Here is a 23,222-nt window from a genome sequence, read left to right on the forward strand (position 1 = left end):
ATGCTGCAGAGTGTATGAGTTTGAGAACATCCTAAGAAAACTGAATGACCAACAAGCACACATTTACACACTACTAAGTATAAATAAAACCTTTTGTAGTGTATATGTTTGGTTGGAGAGGACAGAGACAAAGAGAGGATTGAGAAAGAATGCATTCTTTCTGAAATATTTTTTCTTACTTTAATTGATTAGAGTCTTCCACTTCTAATAGTGCACTTGTGTATTTATAAGATTGACTACGTAAAGACATTGTGTGTATGCTTACGGAATGATTGATAGTTGATGTAGGAAGATCTAGCCTACAATGGGCTGCACCATTCCCTGATTTGGGTCTTGGACCCAAGGGTGAGCTGTATAAAAAGGTATGTGTGCCTTGATTCATTTCTCCCTCTGCTCTTGATTGTAGTTGTTTTGTGCATTCTTGCCACCTTGACTGATGGCCTGCAAATGAAACTGTGAGCTAAAATAAACTTCTTCTCTAAGGTGCTTTGTTATGGTATTTTACCACAGCATATGGAAAGAAGAGTATGATAGAAATTGGTATCCAGAAAGTGGGTAAATCTATGTGATTCCTATGACATTTGGACTGTTTTATATGACTAGAATGTGGAAGGCTCTGGAATGTAGGCCTAGGAAAAACATTGAATGTTATGGGCAGAGCTGTGTCGGGAACTGGGTGAGCAGCCATTTGCATTATATTGTGGTCAAGACATGGCTTTATTCTACCTATGTCCTGAATACCCTAGAGATCGCTTCTCAACTTTTTGGCTATGATCAAGTGTAGTATCTGAATACCCGAGAGAAGACCATGTACTGGTTTTTTTGGCAGAGGCAATTTCAGGAGGAGAGTATTCAGGCTGGTACTGAATAGACAGCTATAATTGCTAAAACTGCCAATACCATTGTAGAGAAGCCTCTTGCACAGCACTGGAACGGTAGGAAAGTTTTATTTTTTAGGGTCAGCACAAGTAGGCTTGTGAGTGGGTCTGTAGAGGATTGTCTTGGCTATACTAATTGACGTAGGAAGATTTTTTTTTCCCATCTTGATCTGTTTCTGAATCTTTCTTCCATGTTCCTAACGTTTGCATCCTTTTTAAAGATTTATTTATTTATTACATATAAGTACACTGTAGCTGTTCTCAGACATGCCAGAAGTGGGCATCAGATGCTCATTACAGATGGTTGTGAGCCACCATGTGGTTGCTGGGAATTGGACTCAGGACCTCTGGAAGAGCAGTCAGTGCTCTTTAACTGCTGAGCCATTTCTCCAGCTCCACGTTTGCATCCTTATTGTGGATGTTTTCAACCATTTTGCTGACTTTCTTCTCTGCAGCCTAGGTTGAAACCATCTGCTTGTCTGTATCCTCTTTTAATTTATTGATAATTTCTTACCCAAAATTTTGAAAGCTTCATGTGGCATTTTGTCTATTTCAGTATCTGAAGACCAGTTACAATTTTTGAGGGATCATATTTTCTTACTCCTTCTTTTTTTTATAGCTCCGTGTTGCAGTTTACACATCTGTTGGTTTGTATATCTAGTCTAGAGTTTTGAAGGGTGTCTTCATATTGAGTTGACTGTTCTTGAAGGCTAATTATCCAATACCACCCATCAAGAAATAAAGTCACTGTTGTGGCTCCAAATCCACCAAACTATAAAGATATGCATACATTGAAAATAAGTTATTGCTCACTAATATACCATTACTAGTTGTAGTAAGGGTTACTTACCATTACTGTGAGGAAACACCATGACCAAAAGCAAGTTGGGGAGGAAAGGGTTTATTTAGCATTGAAGTAAGTCAAGGCAGGAACCTATAAGAAGGAGCGATTTTTCTGTTTTTTTCCTATATTCTTCCCCCTTTTGAATTACTAAAACTTTTCTTCTGTTTGTCTCTTTGGAATTAAAATCTGTTTTCCTTATTGTGACTCTTCTTTACTGGTTCATACATAGGCAAGCCTCCATTCCCAAATCTGATTGGGAAGTCTCTGGTGAATTTGAATGACAATGAAGGTAGGGCATAACTAGTGATTGATTGGCTTGAATAATATTCCAAGTTCTGTGTCACCCTCCTGCAGCCATACCTTTGTGAGGCTCTCTTAACATAGTTGGCTACACAAGGACAGAAGTTTTGATGCAACCTGTTGACAAGCTTCTTCCTAAAGATTCAAGCTTTTGCTTATCTCAATGCTGTACTAGAGATGGAACCCTAGGACCTTGCCTGGAAGAAAGCATTCTAGTGGAATTTCTACTTCAGAGTGACTGTTCTACTCACTACATTATAGGTGTTAACTTTTGCTACAATAGAATGACACAGCTTTGTGTGTGGGTAAGAAACAAAATTATGTCTGGTAGAATGGTAGCTACTAGGGTCAGATACCTTTCACAGGCTGTAATGGCAAGTGGTTCTGCAGATCTTAGAGTGCAATGTGAACTTACCTGCTAAACCCGAGGTCACACATTTTCTTGCTTCATTTTTTTTTCACTTGCAAACAGGAATAGTAAAACCATCCATCTCACAATGTTGTCAGAAGAGTTTAACGTTGTATTTTGTGTTTCGGTGCTGGGGATCAAACTCAGGGTCTCATGTAAAATTCGCATTGCAGTCTTTTTTTCCCCCAATAAAATACATTGTGTTGTAACTTATTGATGTTTGATTTATTGGCATTTAAACATTTATTTATTTATTTATTTATTTATTTATTTATTTTCCTGCACATGGACAAGTCAGGGGACAACTTGCAGGAGTTGGTTTTCTCCACCATGTATGTTCTGAAGTTTAAGCTCATGTGACTAGACTTGCCAGCAAGTACACTTACCACTTACCACTGTGATGGTTTGAACGAGCGTGTTCCCCAGAGGTTCATGTGTTTGAGAATTTGGTCCCCAGTTGGTAGACCTGTTTGGGAAGGATTAGATGTAACCTTGTTGGAGAAGGCATGTCACAGAGGGTGGGCTTTGAGGTTCCAAAAGACTAATACATTCCCAGTGTACCTTTCTCCGCTTCATGCTTGTGGCTCAGAATGCGGGCTCTCAGCTGGTCATTTACTCTACCTTAATCCAAATTAAACACTTTCTTTTATAAGTTACCTTGGCCGTGGTGTTTTATCACAGCAATAGAAAAGTAACCAATACACCCACAATGCTTTCCCTCGGGCCCTGGAGTTATTTGGGTCCATTGTGAGGTAAGTAGTCAGTGAGTATGTTGCTTAGTCTTCACTTCATTTTCATTCTTTTCCCCTTTTCTTCTTGATGTGGTGGTGATGGAGATAGTCCCTCAATGTGTTTGGAGAATAAATGTGGACATTCCCGAAGAGGCTAATCAGAATCTTTCATTCAGTTCTACTGAACGATGGTGGGAACAGACAGATCTGACCAAACTCATCATCTCCAGCAATAAACTTCAGTCTCTCTCTGATGACCTCCGACTCTTGCCTGCCCTTACTGTTCTTGATGTAAGTTGACTATAATTATGGTTTCTTAGTTAAAAAGGCTGAATTGAGGTAAGTTGAAGAGCTAAATTTAGGCTTTGCTAAACAGGAAGCCTTCCTTGCTGAGCTTATAGAATGCAAGTTAAATAAGAAACTGACTTAGAGGATTGGCTTCATGTCTCCATGTTCACAGACCTGATGTAGATGCTGTGATTAAATGAGTCATGTGTGCAAACAACTGTCATTTGGCTTCTTGTTTTTGTTTTTTATTTCCCTTCGTTAATTTTTATTTTAGGCACTAAAGCAAGTATAGGACTTAGGGGCCCTTTTGTGTTCCTTATAACTTGCTCTTAGACTTATTGACTGTAACCACCTGAATTTTTTATTTTATTTTATTTTATTTTATTTTATTTTTTGTAGTGAAAGTTGACCTACCATAACATAAGTGAAGTGTGAAGGGTGTATTTCAGAATATACAGACTTTTTGTGACATTGGCAATATCTAAACCCTTCAATTCATGTGTGGAAATGGTGGATGTAAACAATGCCATTCCTGGAGGAGGTTTTGTTTGTGTCTGTAAAATAGCAAAACAATAGTTTGGCTTACTCTAAGGTTCTTTCTACTGTGAAGACAGTATGATTTTTGTGAGGCTATAAAACTGTTCTCCCAGCTCATATCTTCTCAATGTGTGATATGAGGAGACCACCAGAACCCTGCTGCTGTTGACCCTCCTCCAGTCTGTGTTTGTCTCTTTACATTTTAGTAATAACTTATTTGGTCATAATTGCTGAGCAGCAGTTTGGTGAGTACACACAGAATAAATTACTAAGCACCCAGCACATTGCCATTTAATATGAAGAACAGGGGTTTAGTAAATAACTTTTTTCAATGGCAAAGCTCAAATATTGCTAATTGTAAGATCAGAATATTGACTTTGTCTTGTAATCATTTTAGATACATGATAATCAGCTGACATCTCTGCCTTCAGCTATAAGAGAGCTAGACAATCTTCAGAAACTTAATGTCAGGTAAAGTGAACCCATGTCTAAGACTGCAGGTACAGTGATGTGAACCGGAAATCCCTTTTCTTCACATAGAAAATAACCTTGAACTACAGTGTGGCCTGTAGGAAGCAGGGTTGGTTAAACACCTGCCAGATGCTGAATTCTACCCAAGAGGAGACAACCCTTGGAGACCAGATCTTTGCATCATCCCAGAAACTGGTTAAGGGAGAACAAGAATTTAATGATTCAATTATTTGTTTTTTCTATTTAGAGGAATCTTGCTATTTGTCTCAATGTAACCCCACAGTGCTGTGCTCTGGGACTCCTGTGTTAGTCACAGAAGTCTGCGGTGCTGTACACAGCAACTTTGTCTATGTGTTTTGTTTTTAGAATTCATTATATCCTCTTTGTCTCTACAGATTTAAGGCCAATTGATTTTTATGTATTTTATGTTTATGAGATACTTTTGGCTCTTGTTTTAGAAAACTTCTTTCTTAGAATCTCAGGTTTTAGTTTTCATTTTTAGCCTGAAAATTTTTGCACAGTAGATTTGAAATATTAATTATTTCATTAGCAGTGAAGAATTTTGTGTTCTTTTTGTTGGTTTTGGTCTTTGTTTTTGGGTTTTTGGTACTCAGTGGAGGTCAAGACCCCATGTATGCTCAGCAGCTGAGCCAAACCTTATGGCTTTTACCTATGAGTAGTAGTTAAACATGTCCAGACAGCTTTGGGCTCCATGATTTTAATGTAATATTATTAGTCTAAAGTCCCTGGTATTTCCCTTTCCCCTGTTATATGTAAGCTAAAATAAGAAAATGGGATAAATTTTATAGTTGAACATTTTAAGTTATGATGCACCTGAAATTTATTCATGCGACTTCCCCCTCTTTCTTTTTTCAAGACAGAAATTCTCCGCATAACAGCCCTGGAACTGAAACTCCCTTTGTAGACCAGACTGGCCTAAAACTCCAGAGATACACTTGCTTCTGCCTCCCGAATGATAGGACTAAATGTTTGTGCCACCACATCCATCAGTTCGTAAAGGTTAACTCCAATAAAGAGACGAAAGTGCATTATCCTTTAGGCTGTACAAAGGCACCTGTGAGACTTAAACCAAGGATCTCATGTTTACAAGACAGGTGCTTTAACCAAGTAAGCATGGTGCCAAAGCCTCATTCCTCTCTTAATCACCAAGAAGTATATTGTCCTTACTGGGACTTTTACATCAGTGAGTGTCTCTTCAGAAGGCTTCAACTAAAAAGGCCAAGTATAGAGTCAGATTGAGTGTTGCCAAACCTACCAGATCTGAAAATAGAAATAACTGCTTTTGTTTTGAACATGAAATTAAAAACCTAGCCTCCATATCAAACACAGCTCCAGGGGCAGAAGAGATGGGTCAACAGTTAAGAGCACTGTGTACTCTTCCAGAGGATCTGGGTTCAAGTTCCAAACCTATGGAACTCACTACAGCCCCTCACATCTGTCTATAACTCCAGTTTTAGAGTATCTTAACACTCTCTTCTGGCCTGATGTACACCAAACAGACATACATGTGGCAAAAACAGCTATACTCATAAAAATAGATAAGTATTATAAAAAAATATATATAGTTCCATTGCAATGTGTATGTGAACATATGTTTTCAGGAACAATGTAAATATTTAGTACGAGTCCAATAAGTCCCTTTCACATTACGTGTTAAGTAAACAGATTGTAAACAAGCAATCAAAAGTTTACCAATTATTTATGTTTACTTAAGAACAGTTTTCATTGCTGGTTTTCTTTCAGACCCTGACTTGCTTGGTTTAAATTTCTGCTGATGGGTGTATATTGGAGATGTGGGTCTTGATAAACACTTGAACGGATAGCACCATTCGATAGTTATGATGAGTCCTTGTGGTTGATTGACAAAAGCCTTTGGTAAATACTTCTCAGTCTACTAAGTCACTCAGCTTTTGTTTTATTAACTAATAGCCATAACAAACTGAAAATGCTGCCTGAAGAAATTACAAGCTTAAAAAACCTGAAGGCGCTGCACCTCCAGCACAATGAGCTGACTTGCATACCTGAGGGGTTTGAACACCTTTCCAGCTTAGAAGATTTAGTAAGTTATGACTTGGTTTTTTCATAATTGGGGCTGTTGGGGATTCTCGATAGGCTAGAGAACTGAATGTATGATTTAAACTGTAGGACATAGGTAGCCAGTTTTATGAGTAGCTTACTATAAATTATTTTAACTAGGTTGCTAAATTAGTAACTGTAGACATGGGTTTTCTATGTTATCAAATGAACTAAGTTATATTGCAGGAATAGAGTTCAGAAGAAAACAGTGGGCATGCCTTGGTTGTTCAGAGGCTTTTGTCTTTTTCTTACTTTCTTCTAAAGAGGGCGTCAGATCTTCATACTTCAGTTCCAGAGTGATCAGTGTGCTCTTCTGGATACCAGGATGTAACTGGATTTATAGACAGTTATGAGTCATGTAGGTACTGTCAATCAAACCTGGACCTTCTCCAGGAAGAGCTAGTGCTTTGGACCGCTGATTAATTTGTCCAGCCTTGTAGGTTTTTACATCTTAGTTGAATAGAGGGAAGCAGTCTTTCTTTTTTTTTAATCTTTATTAACTTGATTATTTCTTATTTACATTCCGATTGTTATTCCCTTTCCCGGTTTCCGGGCCAACATCCCCATTACCCCCCTCCCCTTCTATACAGGTGTCCCCCTCCCCATCCTCCCCCTATTATCGCCCTCACCCCAACAATCACGTTCACTGGGGGTTCAGTCTTGGCAGGACCAAGGGCTGAGGGAAGCGGTCTTAAAAGTACATCTCTTCTGTTTTCCTATCCTCTCTATATTTTATATTCTGTTCTGCGTATTACCCAATGGCCATATATATTCCAATTTCTTAATGGTTACTTTACTCTAGTTTTTAAATTAACACCTTTTTTTGTCAAAACTTGCATGCTGCCTGTTTCATCTTCCTTAACTAGAGTCAAACATAAATCAGTACAATATTATTTTAATAATTTTAAGAATAAAAACCACAGACACCTTGCATTGGCTTTATATATAGCAAGGTAAGTATAAATGTATCTGAGTTTAAAAAAGTAAGAAATGGAAGCTTTTACAACAGGAAATTTGTCCTAAGTTATACAACTGACAAAGAATGAAATTGAGATATAAAGATGTCAGTTTGCCTCCTTTTCTCTGCTTTAGAGCAGGATGAGAGTCTGCCATAAGCTGTTCCAGCTGAAAGGCTTCAGTCCTCTGAGGAAGAGGCTCCAGCCTACAGTATGTGCTGTCATTTCATGCTGTGCTCTGTCCTTGGCCTTGGCAGGTTTTAGAAACAGATTTCTCATTTTAAGTATTTAAACGAAGTGTTTAAGTATTTATTCTGTATATACCACTTCCTTCATATGTCTACCATTTGTGCTAGTGTTTAAAATAAAACATTTTCTTTCAATCTGATCGTTTTGGAAGTAAAGTTTGAGAAGTAAAAGACATTTGTAGATAAAAGAAAGGAGGGAGCCATTAGATTTTCATATAAAAAGTTAATTTTGTAAGTTAGTTTTAAAGTTGATTCATAAAACTAAGTATAGTTTTGAGTATATGTTTATGTGGATGTATGGCATGTTCATGCAAATGCTGAAAGATGATATTGGAGCCCTTGAAGCTGACATTACAGGTGGTTGTGAGCACCTACTGTGGGTGGGTGATGGAACTGAATCTGGAAATTAAACTAGGTTCTCTGAAGAGCAGCTAGCTCTCTTAACTTCTAAGCTGTCTCTCCACTTCCAAAAGTTGTTTTCTGTTTTGTTTTTCTCTAGAAAAGAGCATCATGTAGAGGTGAAAGTTAAAAAGAAACCTTACACTAAGTGAAGTTTTCCCTTTCTTCTTCATGGGTTCCCAGATGTTTCCTTCCCTCCCCCCTCCCCCCTCCCCCCTCCTTCCTTTCCTTTTCCCCTCTCCCCACCTAATAGAATCATTTAGTTGAGACTGTCCTGGAACTCACTCTGTAGGCCAAGTTGGTTTAAACTCCTCTGCCTCACAAATGCTGGGACTAAAGATGTTCTTCACCACTTCCTGGCTCAAGAATTTTTATTAAAGATTCAATATGCTTTAATTCAATAGCATTTAATTAATGATAAATAAAATATGTAGAAAAATACATCAAAACAGATTAAAATATAAATACTTGTAATCATTTACACTAATATTTCCCGACATTATGTAGAACTTTAGCCCAAAAATAGCGTTTATTGAAAGAATGACATGTCATAAGTATGAATGTGTTTATATATCCTATTTGCTTTAAAATTTCATTTGTCATATGTATATAGTGTTTTGCCTGTATGTTTGTTTTTGTATCTTGTGTGTGCCTGGTGCCTGCAGAAATGGGAAGTGGGTCCTGGAGCTCGAGTTCCAGGCATTTCTGAGCTGCCATGCAGGTGCTAGGAATAGAACCTGTGTCCCCTGCAAGAACAAGTGCTCTTAACTACTGAGCCATCTCTTCAGCACCAAGTGTTTTATGTAATAATTAAATTTTTGACTGTCTTGATACTGTCTAGAAGTTCGGTATTTTATTAAAATAAATTTACTTCTTCACATGGTTTCAGAATTTTTTAATTTCTATCTTAAGAACTCTGCATTGTCAATAATTAGTTCATTTTGGAATAATCTTGGGGTTATGCAAAAAGTTTTAAAAATATAGTGAAGAGTTCCCAAATGCCCTTCATCCTGACTACAATGAACTTTATTTTATTTTTTAGAATAACTTACTTGTTCTTTGAAATTTTCATACATCATACCCACTCCAGTTTTTCCTTCCCAGACTCTCCCATCACAGGCTCCCACATTTTAACTTTCTCTTCTTTCTTTTATTTCCTTCCTTCCTTCCTTCCTTCCTTCCTTCCTTCCTTCCTTCCTTCCTTCCTTCCTTCCTTCCTTCCTTTCTGTTTGTTTTCTTGTAACCCAGTGAGTCCAGTCAGTGCTGCCTGTTGGAGAGTTGGCTTGCCTTGTTGGCTGACCGTGTGCTGGTGGCCACCGATGCTGTGAGTTCAGTGGCCATCTCATGTCCAGAAAACAGCATCTCACAGGACTCCTACCCACCCACCACTTCTTAACTTTTTCTACCCCTTCTTCCTCAGTGTTCCCTGAGCTTTGAGGAGAGTGTTGTATGTGTGTCACTCAGGGTTTGGAACTAATTTTTTAAAATTATTATTATTATTTATTATTATTTTTGTTGTTGTTTTCCCTTTTGACACAGGGTTTCTCTTTTTGTGTCCCTGACTGTCCCGGAACATGCTGTGTAGACTGGACTAGGCTGGCTTTGAACTCACAGAGATCTGCCTGCCTCTGACTCCTGAGTGCTGGGATTAAAGGAATGAACCGGCAGCACCAGGCATAAACACTCACTTTTCCCAGCACTTTGACCATTTAGTTGTGTTTCTAGTAACTGCTGCTCACTGTAAGTGGCTTTTCTAGTCAAGGTTGAGGGTAGCACTTATCTCTGATTATAATCATTTAGAAGTCAGTTTATCAGCATGTCTACTTAGTAAAACCACAGTAGTAAATCACTCTACCTTAGCCCCAGAGCCTATGACCTCCCCAGCCTTGAACTTTTGATCAAGTTTAGAATGCCAGCATGAATTCTCTTCGATGGAACATTCCTCATAGCTAAGCATAAAGCTGTTGTCACCCTCATAGCGGTCAAGCCACTACTGTAAGTGCATCTTGCATAACATAGTATCACAGCACTCGGGGGTCCAGTATTGAGTAAGCTCATTGTATCTTTTTCCCCCCAGTGGCTACAACTTCTGGCATTCTGAAAGCTAGCCAGCATGGAGGAAGTGTCCTATTCAATTCCAGATTATATTTGCTCTGCAACCAAAGTATGTGGTGTCTTCAGCAGTAGGGTCTTGCCATCTAGTTATGGTCAACAGCCAAAAGCAGTGGAAATAGCTTGTGTTGCTTTGGGGGCCTTTGGGAGCTCCCTGACCAATACTTCATAGGGAGGTAAGCTATGCCGGGCACAAAGAGTTTTGTTTAATGACCCATGTCTTCTGGAAGCTGTGCTGTCTACTAATGAACAGCAGCTGTGCTAAAACTCCTTTAAGCTTTACACACACACACACACACACACACACACACACACACACCACTCATGCATGAGTGGTTTTATTCTTAATTATATGTATGTATATGTATGTGTGTGTGCTTGAGTATGTGCATGTACGTGTGGGTGCCCCATGGCAAAGGCCAGAGAAGGGCATTTGGATCTCCTGGATTTACTGTTATATATAGGTGATTGTGAGCTGCCTGACATGGGTACTGGGAACCAAACTCAAGTCCTCTGAAAGAGGAGCATGAACTCTTAACCACTGAGCTATCTCTTCACCCTCTTTAATTTTATTTTTTGCCCAGCTTACGCAGTGCTGGGTTTTTGTTTACCACCACCACTCAGCCCCCTACCCCCAACACACACACTCTGGTTTTCTGTCCCTCTGCCCTCTTCTCACTTAACCCTTTATTCTCCAGAGGTTTTTTTTAATCTCCCTTTGAATCACATGTTACACTGCAGAGGTATTACTTGAGATTAGTAAACACCATCATGTAAAATACTTTCAGACGAGGAACTGATTTTAATTCCTGACCATGACTTTGATGGACAGATAGTGGACCTGCAGGTATTGAAGAGGAGTGAGTCCTGGTTTGTGAGACAGTGGCTCAAGTTGAAAATATCTGTTCCTCTGAAGTCATCTCTTATTCTAAAATTTCTTCATAACTCTGAAATTCCTTTCATGAGTATCTGTTAACTGTTATTTCCTCACTTACAGATTCATTCTGTCCTTTCTTTTTAAAGGATCTTTCAAGCAATCGTCTTGCAACCGTGCCTGCTGATTTTGCTTTGCTGTCCAATCTGCTGCGACTCAATCTTTCCAGTAACCAGCTGAAGAATTTGCCAGCAGAAATAAGCAGAATGAAAAGTAAATTGCCATAGTAAATACTATATGAATTTGAGGTTAATGTAACTTTCTTTTAGAAAAACAGTTACGATAATTACAGAAAGAGAAAGTACTTTCTTTATATTGTAAGTGCAAACGCTACTTAGTATCATTTATATCTAGTACCCATTACATCTAGGGTCTGCCTAAAGAATGATTATCAAAAGACATGTAGCTCATGACAAAATGAAATGGTAACTGGTGAGTAGAGGACAGAACATACAGAAACTTGATGAACATTCTGCTTCGCGCTATCTTTATGAGTTATGCACCATCCTTCCCTTCTCAGCTGACTCCCCCTGTCGTGCTTGGGGATACAGCTCTAGCTTCCCTTGGCTTGCACGTAGTGATGTCTACTGAGAGTCCTGTTCTGCCTGAGTGCCCACATTGTAAATTCTTCTTTAAATTAATGAAATATCAGATAGTAGTGGTTCATCATTTACAGAAGTAACACTAAGGGACCACGGGTACATTCTAGTGCTTCAATATTTGTACTCCTATCTCAGAGCTCTCAATTTAGAATATAAAACATTCTTTGTTGTTGTTTAAAGGCAGAAAACATGGTTAGTATTTCTGAGTTCATGACTATAGTACTACCCATTGTATACTGTTTACCATAGCTAGTCCTTTTTTGGCTAGTAATATATTAGACATTTTTCTTGTAAAAATATAATTACAAATTATTTTAAAATTATATACTAAGAAATTAAAGGTTTTGAACTATGCTAGCTCCTATCAAACAGGCTGGCCTCAGACTTGCTATGTGATTGAAGATGGACGTGGTTTTCCTGTTTCTCCCTGCCTAGTGCTAGGATTACATATTTGAGTTGCCACACCCAACTCCTGTTCATATTTTTAGAAGTTAGAGATGTGATTTTTTTCAACAATTAATTGTAGATAACTTTCAATTAATTGTAAATCTTTGAATTTTTTACTTTTAACTATTTTAAATGAAATTATTTTCAGCAGGCCTTGAGTTTAGATACTGACACTTAAGATTCTACTTATCGTTACCATTTTCAATGTCACTTTCCTTAACTAACATCATATATAACCAGGACAGTAGATGAACATGGCCCTTCTTCTGTCCTTTCCTTCCAAGATCAAACTTAGAACCTTGTATGTGCTAGATGGAAGGTATTGTTGAATCAGCCAGAAGCAAGGTTTTGTTTGTTTGGTTTTTGTTTTTCCTAACTGGAGCATGCTGAAACAGCAGAAGGGCATCTGAACTTACACAACAGCCTGATGACTCTGACTGTGTAAATCTGTGTTCTTAGCCATGTTGCAGTGTCTTCTCTTTACTTCACAGACATATTTACTAGTTACTTGTGACTGGTGAGCAGAGTCTAGGATTTTACGTTTGTGTGATACTCCGTAACTAGAACGCTCTTTCTTTTGAGAGTTTTCCATTGTATGTGTAGTTCTGTAAGGTAATTGAGACAGTGATAACATTTTCCCTCCGCTTTATAGATTGATTACTATAGGATTAGAAATTAAATTTAGAGATGGGTTTTTATCTGCTCCCCCACACACATTCCACTGCTTTGTTCTCATCTAGTGCTCCTGATTTGACCCCAGAGTTTACAGTAGCCTTTTTCTTTAGATTTTATTTATTTTATATGTATGCATGTTTTGCCTGCATGTATTGATGTGCATCACATTTGCAGAGGTCACAAGAGAGGTCCCCTGGAACTGGAATCATGGGTAGTTTTATGTCACTAGTCACCATATGAGTGCTGGAAACTGAACCTGGATTTTCTGAAAAAGCAGTCTGTTGGTGCCTTGACCTGTTAGGTATCTAGCCAGCTCCTATAATGAGCTTTTGTTTATAGAATTTTACAGATTTCAGTGGATCAGTTCACCCCCATCCCCACCCCTACCCCCGCCTCATTATTCTAGTCAAGTAATATCTAAACTTTTGGGGAAGGCAGAACCCTCAATATAGAATAAATAAATAATAGACTTAAAAAAACTTTTATTAGAAGTTAAAACTAGTACTATACTTTTTTTAAAAATTGGCTAGCTTCTATAGAAGAATAGAAGCTGAAGGTGTCATATCAGTGCAGTTTTTGATTATGTTAAAATTGATGGGCTTGAAGTTAGGAAGATAAGCTGCAAAATGCATGTCCCTCACTCCAGTTTATTGGAGGGCTGAGGATGAGATTTTTGAAGTATGTTTTCAGTCTTAAAAATGGGAATCTATACTATGGTTAAGGGAGAAATTGCATGTTAACTCCCTAAAAGATACCTTTACTGAGACAGTTTTGTTTTTTTGGAAAAGAAAGGCACATATCAGACAAAAATGGTGGTATGCTTTTGCAATCCCAGCAGTCAAGAGGATGAGGCAAGAGGTTTGAGAATCTAGATCTGAGGCCAGCTTGGGCCTCATAGAAGGGAGGACACCCTATCTCCTAAACCAAACAAGTGAGTGAAGAAGAAAATCCAGGAGATGAAGATCCTGAAAAGAAAGGCATTGTTGAGATACAGCGTTTGCTCTTATGGGCAGATGAGCTTAGGTGTTAAGGAAAGCGCGTTGGCACAGAATTCTGGTATACAAGTATGAGGGTCTGAGTTTGGATCCCTCACACATGTGAAGTCTGGGCGCTCACTAGCCTGATCATTGAGGTCCTGGGTCATTAAAGAACCCTGTTTCACAAAACAAGGTAGAGCAGATGGAAGAAGATACCAAACAGCAGCATCTTTTCACATGCACAAGCATATGTAGCCATGTGCAAACATACACATCACATATGAAATTCACCATAGAAAAGAAGACAGGGAGAAAAGGAGGAGGCAAAAATGGATGGATGAAAGGATTGGAAGGCTTGCGTTAAATACAGTATGTGTAAGCCATTATCACATTCCCTCATCTAACAGATAACATGCATATTACCCCTTAATTACATGAAGCTCTTTGTAAAACGAGGAATAATTGAGAGCTGTACAGTTCAGAGTAGTTTAGCAGAGTACCTGAAAACTTTATTCTTAACTATATTTCAAAGATGGCCTATACTAATCAATATTGATTACTATAATCAATATTAATTATCACTTCTCTTTAAGTATAAAAATTAATTTTTATTTTTTCAGTTCAAAGATGTTTACATATTTTTGATTGTCATATCCATAGGAACAGATTGAGAAGTCTTTGTTGTGACACTTTATTATGATTTGATATTTTTTCTGTATTTAATTATTCTGTCTTTCTATACGATAAAAAATTACAGTATTTTTTTAATTGTCTCTGAATATGTGTTAAAGGATTAAAGCATTTGGATTGTGATGCCAATCTCCTTGAGACTGTGCCTCCTGATGTGGGCAGCATGGAATCACTGGAATTGCTTTATTTGCGAAGGAATAAATTACGAGTCCTACCTGAGTTTCCTTCTTGTAGGCAACTAAAGGTAACTATTTAGTTAATATTTATACCACTGTATGTTTTCTAAAAGTTACTTGTGAAATTAAAGTTTTTAAAAACTATGCCCAATCTTTTAGGCATAATCTATGATTGGTATTTTTCTCTGTTGATATCTTTTAAAACTTGAGTGTACTACTAAGAGTACTAATGTTTTCTTAGTAATGAAAAGAAATAATCATTTCTTCAGTAGATTTTGTGTATTTCATGTACTGAATAGTTGTTCCCTAAAGAAGGGTCTTATAGTGAGGTGAGATGCTCTGCTAAGCTGTACCGTGGGTGGCCTGGAGCAGCCGGGGACAGGGGGATTTGTTACGTTGCCACCTCTCAGGACTGCAGTCACACTTCCAGTGCTAATCTTTTGGTTCTAGGTGTAACATTACTTCTGCCTCCTAGATTTCCTATGCTTTAGGGGTTTTTTTGCTTTTGTTTTTGTTTTTTGGTGTCAGGCAAGTTTCTTTTAAATAGAATTGTAGTGATGAGTTTTTTAAAAATGCTGGGAAATTCCATTCACTATGGTAAGTTTTTATTGGTTATAGATTCTGTTATAAAGTTGGTGTATGTATGGTAGCTAGTGATAATACTCTGTAATATTTTTTTACCCTGAAATCAGTTTTGAGTGGGTTCATTTGATTTGAAACTAGTTTTTCACCTGTATTATGTTTAGATTTATACTTTTACTTTTGTAAATATAATTAATAAATTGTTTCACTGATTTAGTTTTATAAAATTTTCTTCTAGGTTAAACAATAATTTTGAGATTGTTAGAAAAATTTTTTTCTTTTAATCATGTTTTAGCTTTACAAAAGGTTGTGTCTAAATAACATAATTACAGTGGTTTTTTCTTCTGTATGTTGCAGTGATTTAAAACTAAAAATATCTACATTTGTTTTCATTGTTTAGTATATAGTTGAATGGAATATGTTCTACCTGTTTTCATAGGAATTGTACTTAGCTGAGAACCAGATCGAGAAGTTAGGGGCAGAGCATCTTCAACACCTGCAGGCCATTCTTGTGCTGGACCTAAGGAGCAACAAGCTGAGGTCTGTTCCTGAGGAAATGGCCCTGCTGCAGTCTTTGGAAAGGCTTGACCTGAGCAACAATGATATTAGTAGGTATGTTTAAGGATTATATGGTAGAAATTAGAGTTTATTCTGCATTGGATTATAAGTAGTTTTCTAGGTCTGTTGTTGTAAAATTAAATGGGGCTGTCTTTTACCCCCTCTAGATCGGGCACCACAGATATCTTGCCAGAAGCACACACCCCAATTCCATGTCCCAGCCACCACACTCTCCTAAACTTAATTCACCACAAGAAAGAACACACAACACAGTAACCTCTGATCCAATTGATAAGATATAATTGCCCACCTAAACACACAAAGCCCAGTACACATCCATCCCTCAAGAACATTCATAGCAACCTGTAAATAAACAGAGTGGAGTCTTAACGTCAGCCTCCATGTTCTTTCCTCAGCGGCTTCTCCTCAGTCTCCTCCTTTCTTCCATTCCTGTCTCCTCTTCCTTCAAACTTTTCTCCCGCCCATCCTTCTCGTCCAGTGATAGGACTCATTCTATCCTGTACCTGCCTCACCTGTATGATGACATCATCTCACATAGGTTCATTTAAAAAAATACTATTTAATTATATATTGAACTCATGTTGTATACAGAGAAGAATTAGTTTTCCTCTTTGGCAGCCAAGTTAGCACATTAATGAAAGCAGATGTGTAGTCACATTTCAGAACTCTTTAAGGGTTGTTTTGTGTCTTTTTTGTGCATGGCTCCAGTTCCAGATACAAACTAAGCTGTGACAAAGCAAGTGCTTCATGGGTATTTACTGGGCTTGGATAATGAACATAGAATTGAAACATGAAGTTCTGAGTGACTAAAGGATTTATGACTAGAGAACTTAGACAGGACTGAGATTAGTTAGTTAGTTAGTTAGTTAGTTAGTTAGTTGCTGATATACACACACCTAACAGTACACTTGTGCTGAAGACCAGGAGCCCCTGGGTTCTATCAGCTGATGTGATATATAAACCAGAATGTTTAATTCTGTGTGAAAGTTGATGTATACGAGCAAACAACACACACGTAGCTTTGGGAATTCTAAATAGGGTCCAAGGAGGGAAGTCTAAAAATTTAGGCCAAATAATCAGTTTTTATTAGTTCAGAGCCACCGACATACCACAGAGACACTATGCTGAGTGCAAGCCCGTTAAAGAGCCAGTCATTGGCAATGAGTATGGTACTTTGGGTGGGAAGGGGTTGTTGTGGGTGGCAGCCTTTAAGAATTACCTGTCAGTTTAGCTCATCATAATTGCCACTAAGAAACATTTCTTTGTCCAGTTTGTTGACAGCGTGTGACGTGGCTCAGAGGCAGGGGGGAGATGAAGTGAGGAGATGAACCAGGATAAGTTGTCTCCATAGCCGTCTGCTGTCTGTTAGAGTTGGACAGAGCAGAGTGATAAGCAAAGAATGATGAAAGCTACAGAACGTGGTGTTAAGAAAGGGTTCCTCTACAGATCTTACGGAGATGAAACTTTTGGGCTTATACAGTAAGGGCAAGCATGAGGTTTTGAGCCTCGTGGGAAAAGGGGATGCAGTTCCCAGCTGTCCGTGCCCTCCCATGTGACTCCCATGTGACTCCCTATGTGACTCCCATGTGACTCCCATGTGAGACTCCTCATTGCTGCTGGGGCCTTTCCATGCCTGAAACTCCACCTTTCTTTCCAGTGGGTGGATAGTTGTTTCCTACGTGGGTTTGGGATCAATTAAGAAGCAGTGAAGTGGAAAAACAAACAAACAAACAAACAAACAAACAAACAGATGGTGAAATACCACTGAATTAGAATCTTACACAGTGAGAGCTTGAAATTCGTTCTGGTTTTTGGAGGTCCCCTTCTGCGATTGGGTGACGTCTTATTGGTCAGTGGGCTGCAGGTTGTTCATGGCTGCTGGTTTTTGTGTTTCAGTGTGAGCACTAGGCAGATAGAGCAGATGCTTATGGCGCATGTCCTTTAGCAGCTTTAGTGTGAGGTTGGAAATGTATGTGGCCATCTTTCTGTGTGTTAGCACTAGAAGGGAAATATTTTAGGGGCCTTCATGCCTCTCCCTTGAGATTATCACATGATATGTTGTTCTCAATTGTTACTTTGTAGCCATGCCTTTGATTGAATTAGACTTTCATGTAATGTTTTCTTCAAATCAACTTGTTCTGTAGTCTGCCCTGCTCACTGGGAAATCTTCATTTGAAATTTCTGGCACTAGAAGGAAATCCTCTAAGAACCATTCGAAGAGAAATTATAGCTGTACGTACTATTAGGATTTGTAATTTATTTTTAAATTAAAATTCAGATATTATGTTGATGCACAAAACTTCCAAGTGTGCCTTGCTAACAATGTGCTCTGTCTCCACCCTTTCAGAAAGGAACGCAAGAAGTCCTAAAATACCTGCGGAGCAAGATCAAAGGTACTGCTGTTGCCTTCTCTATTTTGAAGGAATATTTGAAAAATGGTGACATTAACAGGACATCGATTTAAATGTTCTTTTGATATGCTTATTAGAGGAAGAGTGCCTGGCATTCATAGTTCTAATTCTATATTCATGCAGACTATCTCTTATAAAAGTGCTTGAGGGGCTGAAGAGATGGCTCAGCAATTAGGACTTAGTACTTGCTGCTCATGTAGAAGACGAGTTTGTTTCCCAGCACCTACATGGCAGCTCACCAGGGGAACCAGTGCTCTCTTCTGGTCTCTGTAGACAGCAGGCAGGCACTTGGTACACATGCAAACATGCAGGCAAAGCATTCATATACATAAAACAAAAACGAACTTTTTAAAAGTTCTTGAATTCATGATTGTGGATGCTGTGCCTCAGTCCTTCAGATTTGTGTTGAAGTCTACCAATTATGAAGTATCATAACACAGTTTAATTTTCTTTTATTTTTTATTTTATGTATATGGGTGTTCTGCCTTCCTGTATGCATGTATACATATGCCACATCACAGGACTAGGACTTTGTTTTCTATTAATGTGTTTTTTAAATGATGTCTCTGTTATTGGGAATAAACTATGTGACTGGGTATTATCAGTACTGTCTAGAAATCATGAGTACCTTTATATACCATTAAAAATGTAAAGATGGGTGTGTAATTTTAATATTCACTGTATATAACTTTGTTTTCCAGATGATAGAACCAATCAAAACGATTCTGTTCCTGAGACTGCCATGACACTACCAAGTGAAGCCAGAGTCAATATCCATGCCATAGTCACACTAAAGCTGCTGGATTATAGGTATGTAGTCTCTATTAGTTGTTGTTCTGTTGCTGTGACCATGCAGCACATTTTTAAAACAGAGCATTTAATTAGAGGCTCACAGTTACGTTCATGGTGGTAGAGTTAGAATCCATGGCCATCATGGCAGGGAGCATGCCGGCAGGGAGGCAGGCAGACATAAGGGAATGGTGTGGGCTTTTGAAACCTCAAAATACACCCCCAGTAACATACTTTTTCCAACAAGGTCACACCTCCTAATCCTTCCCAAACACTTCTACCAACTGTGGACCAAGTATTCAAATATATGACTTTGTGGAAGCTATTCTTATTCAAGCCGTCACACTGCCCATCTGCATGGTACATCGGACCTTCCAGCACTATGATAATGAGACAGAGACTGCTAATACAGTTTGAAGCTTAGGCCTTTTGCTTGGGCAGTCTCCAGTAGCTTGTCTAACTTAACCCACCAATCAGCCTTCAACCTACACTTGGCCAGCTCTGTACTTCTCTGCTCTGGTCTGTGTCTGTTCCTCTCCATTGTCTGCTCTCTGAATCTCCTGCTTCTGCTTTCTTCTCCCTATGACTTCCTTTGCTGGGAAGTTCCACCCTAGTACTTCTACCTTCCTACCTTAACAGCTGTCATATGTTTATTACAACCAATCAGCGGCAAGACAACCTCTGATGCATCACTAGATTGCCTTTAGGCAGGTGAAGAAGGATGAATATTTACAAAACAGAAACCCAGTGATGACCATAAAAATGACAATACCAAAATCCCACCAGCATTTAGCTCTCTGCCTGTACAGAATTAACAATTGTAAATACAGAGATATGCCTTACAAAGTAAAAAAGGTCACCCCAACAGCAAGGCATTGAATATGCAGTCGGTGTCCATGCCAGTCACACTAAAGCTGCTAACTACAGATATGTAGTCCATCGGTTTTGCAAGGCCCATGGGGAAGAATTCTTCAGAGAAAGGGCAGCTAATGAGGGAAAGACAGAGCCATGGAAGCAAGATTTCCCCTTTGCAGGCTCCTTAGGTCACAGAATTTAAAAGTGGTCTCAAAAGAGAACTTGAATCAAAGAGGTGGAATGCCTGAGTATCTGGGGAGGGACATTGTGGGAAGGAAGGAGAGAGCAGTGGTATACTAATGCAGTGAACTTAAGGGTTGGAGAAAGGGCACAATGAGGAGAAAGGACCTGTGTTCCCACCATCCTTCAGTCACCAAAGCTCACAGATCGCACACATTTTACAGAAAGCTTAGTTATAAAATTGGATTAAGCTCCAAGCACAAGTAGAGAAATAGACCATGCATTCTGTAAGTTTCTGGATTTCCAAAGTGCTTCTGTTTCTGTGTCTGCTTCTGAGCGTGAGCAGAGCATCCTGACCTCACAGAACTTAATCAGCTACCTTGAACATTTTGGTAAAATCTATAAAAGTCTTTAGATATGGGCAATGGTAATTGCATCTTTTTGGAATGTTGAAAAGGCTTTTATTTTTTGAACCACGCTTACTTAGTGATAAACAAGCAACCTTGATTCCTGATGACATTTTTGATGCCACAAAAAACACGGTCGTCACTTCCATCAACTTCAGCAAGAATCAGCTGTGTGAGATTCCACAAAGGTAGGATCGGCCATGATCCACTGTCGAGGTGGGCCTTCTTTTTGTCAGTTGTGTCTTGGCAAATGAACGTTAGTTTTGTGAACTGTTAATGTGAGAGGGTACTGCACACTGTGGTCCTACTGTTCTGAGAGATGTACGGGAGCTTTAAACTTCCAGCTTTATGTTGTGAGCTTGGGAAATGGGTGTTAGAATTACTAACTCTAAAATTACTAGTCTTGTATAATAAGTATGGCAGGGAGAGTCTTGAGAGGCCACCCAGTGCCAGGCTCAAGGTGGGTAAGAATGGTTTCACTTGCAGACTCAGGCCAAGGAAACTTGAGTGATTGATTTTTCTCATTTAGAACTAAAGCCAAATGCGTGAACTGCTAGTGTCATCTTCTAGGCAGAGACCCTGCACTCTAGCCACTAGCTGCTGTTTATGTTGTACTGTCCTCTGCTCATGTGTCATTGTTGGCATTGATTAGCAAAACCTTCAGGTTAAAGGAGAAACTCATTCTACTGTTGAACTTTAAGAGTTTGTTAACTGTCTGCCCCCAAATGATCCTGACAAATGACCTCGTACCATACACACAGTACAGGACAGGACAGCTGAGTGTACTGGTTCTTTGTCTGTGACTAGCTGCTCTTAGCTTCCTAGTCTATGACATCATACTTAATGTCTTAGTAGAACATGGACCTCTAACGACAGCAGACAGAAAAAGACACAACACAAGGGAATAGATGAAGTGGTAAGGGCTGCTGTATCAAAAAACCCAAAAGTGTGAGAATGACTTTCTAGAACTGCCCAGATTTTTAAATGTTTAAAAGGGCAAACTATAGAATGTGTCACATTTACAGAGAACACTTGGGATGTAGGTCTTGAAGCAAGATAGCCCATTACAAAAGCAGACCTGTCCATCTTTTGGTTCCTGTTGTTGAAGGGGTAGAAAGAAGTTTGACTTGGTCCCAGATGTACATGGTATGTTTGGGCAGACCTGGGTCATGCTGACTGATGGAGTAAAGGTGGAGAACTGCAGGGGACGCTTCTGCGCACTTAGACTTCACTTACTCTCTTACTTCACAGGCTCCTTACACAGTATGCAGTCCTCTACCAGGGATGCTTGGTGTTTTTCAAAAGCAACTTACAAAGTCAAAGAAGACAGCACAGATTGCCTTGCTCTAGAGTATTTCTTAGCATACTTTTTTTTTTTTTGCATCTAAAATTTATAATTCATAATGAGTATTCAGAGAGTAATGGATGAAATGGAAGGATATTACATAGTCTTTTAATATTTACTTATTATATATACATCATACAGCTTTCTGTCTGCATATGCCTGCAGGCCAGAAGATAACCCCAGATCTCATTATAGATGGTTGTGAGCCACCATGTGGTTGCTGGGAATTGAACTCAGGACCTTTGGAAGAGCAGTCAGTGCTCTTAACCGCTGAGCCATCTCTCCAGCCCTGCATACAGTCTTATCACAGATATATATGTTAACTTAATGACATTTTAAGCGATTTGGAATTTTATGTGTAATTTGTTTCTTGGATGCTTTATTTACCATATGTATTTGTTTTTTTGTACTTTCCTATTTCATAAGTAATATTTTCAAAATCTATCTTAGCTGTATATAAGTAAGTAGGCTACTTACTTATAGCAATTAAAAAAAAAAACTACTGTTTCTTTAGGCCAAATTTCCAGAAAATTTACTATATTGAGAGATATGACCCTTTGTCAGTGACACATTGAAGCTCACCTCCCTGCGTCTGCATCACCAGCTATGATGGTCTTCTCTTTCTTTCTCTTTGGTAATGTGGTAGATTAAACAATGTTTGTTTTAGTTTAATCTTATTTGCAGGTTATATCAGTAACATAATTAAAATGACTAAATTTGATTAGAGTGTTGAATCCTTAAGATGTTCCACCTAAGTTGCTTTGGGATAGCACTTGCCAAACTTAGAAACTGTCTTCAGATCTTGTTTTAACCATGATTGCATTTAATGCTAATTCAAATAATAAATATTAAAAAATGAATAGGTCAAATTAAAAGATTATTTTATGTGTATGGATGTTTTGTGTGCATGTACATCTGTGAATCACTTAAATGTCTGATGCTTGTAGAGATCAGAAGAGTATGTGGGAACCTCTGAACTGGAGTTACAGATGGCTGTGAGCTGCCACATAGGTACTGGGAGTCAACACTGGGTCCTCTAGAAGAGTAGCCAGGACTCTTCACTCCTTAGCTATCCATTATGCTGTCTAAAATGCTGTGATATCAGTGTCTAACAATGCACTTTATGAATTTAGCTCACTTCCAAAATAAAATACTATAGTAACCACCTAGGTCTGATTTTTCTCTTTTGTGTCATAATTTGGTTAAATGTATAGTCAGTGAATTTTTAAATTAAACTTCACCATCCGTTTGTTGTCAGGTTGAAGCCCTGGTCAGATCATGGTAAGGATTTTAATGTTTAGCT

General features: G+C 38.6%; 1 protein-coding gene across 9 annotated transcripts in view; it reads left to right on the plus strand.

Moving 5' to 3' along the window:
* Lrrc40 (leucine rich repeat containing 40) overlaps positions 1-23,222 on the plus strand; it is a 29,564-nt gene that overhangs the window by 463 nt on the left and 5,879 nt on the right. The window contains exons 2-12 of one of the 9 annotated variants that reach the window (NM_001399480.1): positions 3,272-3,453; positions 4,385-4,458; positions 5,336-5,586; positions 6,409-6,538; positions 11,294-11,417; positions 14,697-14,839; positions 15,793-15,965; positions 18,077-18,164; positions 18,280-18,325; positions 19,045-19,153; positions 20,655-20,762. In NM_001399480.1, coding sequence (NP_001386409.1) covers positions 6,425-6,538; positions 11,294-11,417; positions 14,697-14,839; positions 15,793-15,965; positions 18,077-18,164; positions 18,280-18,325; positions 19,045-19,153; positions 20,655-20,762 — 905 coding nt within the window. In that variant the 5' untranslated portion in view covers positions 3,272-3,453; positions 4,385-4,458; positions 5,336-5,586; positions 6,409-6,424. The remainder of the gene's footprint in view (positions 1-3,271; positions 3,454-4,384; positions 4,459-5,335; positions 5,587-6,408; positions 6,539-11,293; positions 11,418-14,696; positions 14,840-15,792; positions 15,966-18,076; positions 18,165-18,279; positions 18,326-19,044; positions 19,154-20,654; positions 20,763-23,222) is intronic. The other 8 variants (XM_087625122.1, NM_001034926.2, XM_087625136.1 and 5 more) reach the window with 8 other exon arrangements.

Source organism: Rattus norvegicus, chromosome 2 (assembly GCF_021556685.1).
Source record: "Rattus norvegicus strain SHRSP/BbbUtx chromosome 2, alternate assembly SHRSP_T2T, whole genome shotgun sequence".
Taxonomy (NCBI): Eukaryota; Metazoa; Chordata; class Mammalia; order Rodentia; family Muridae; genus Rattus; species Rattus norvegicus.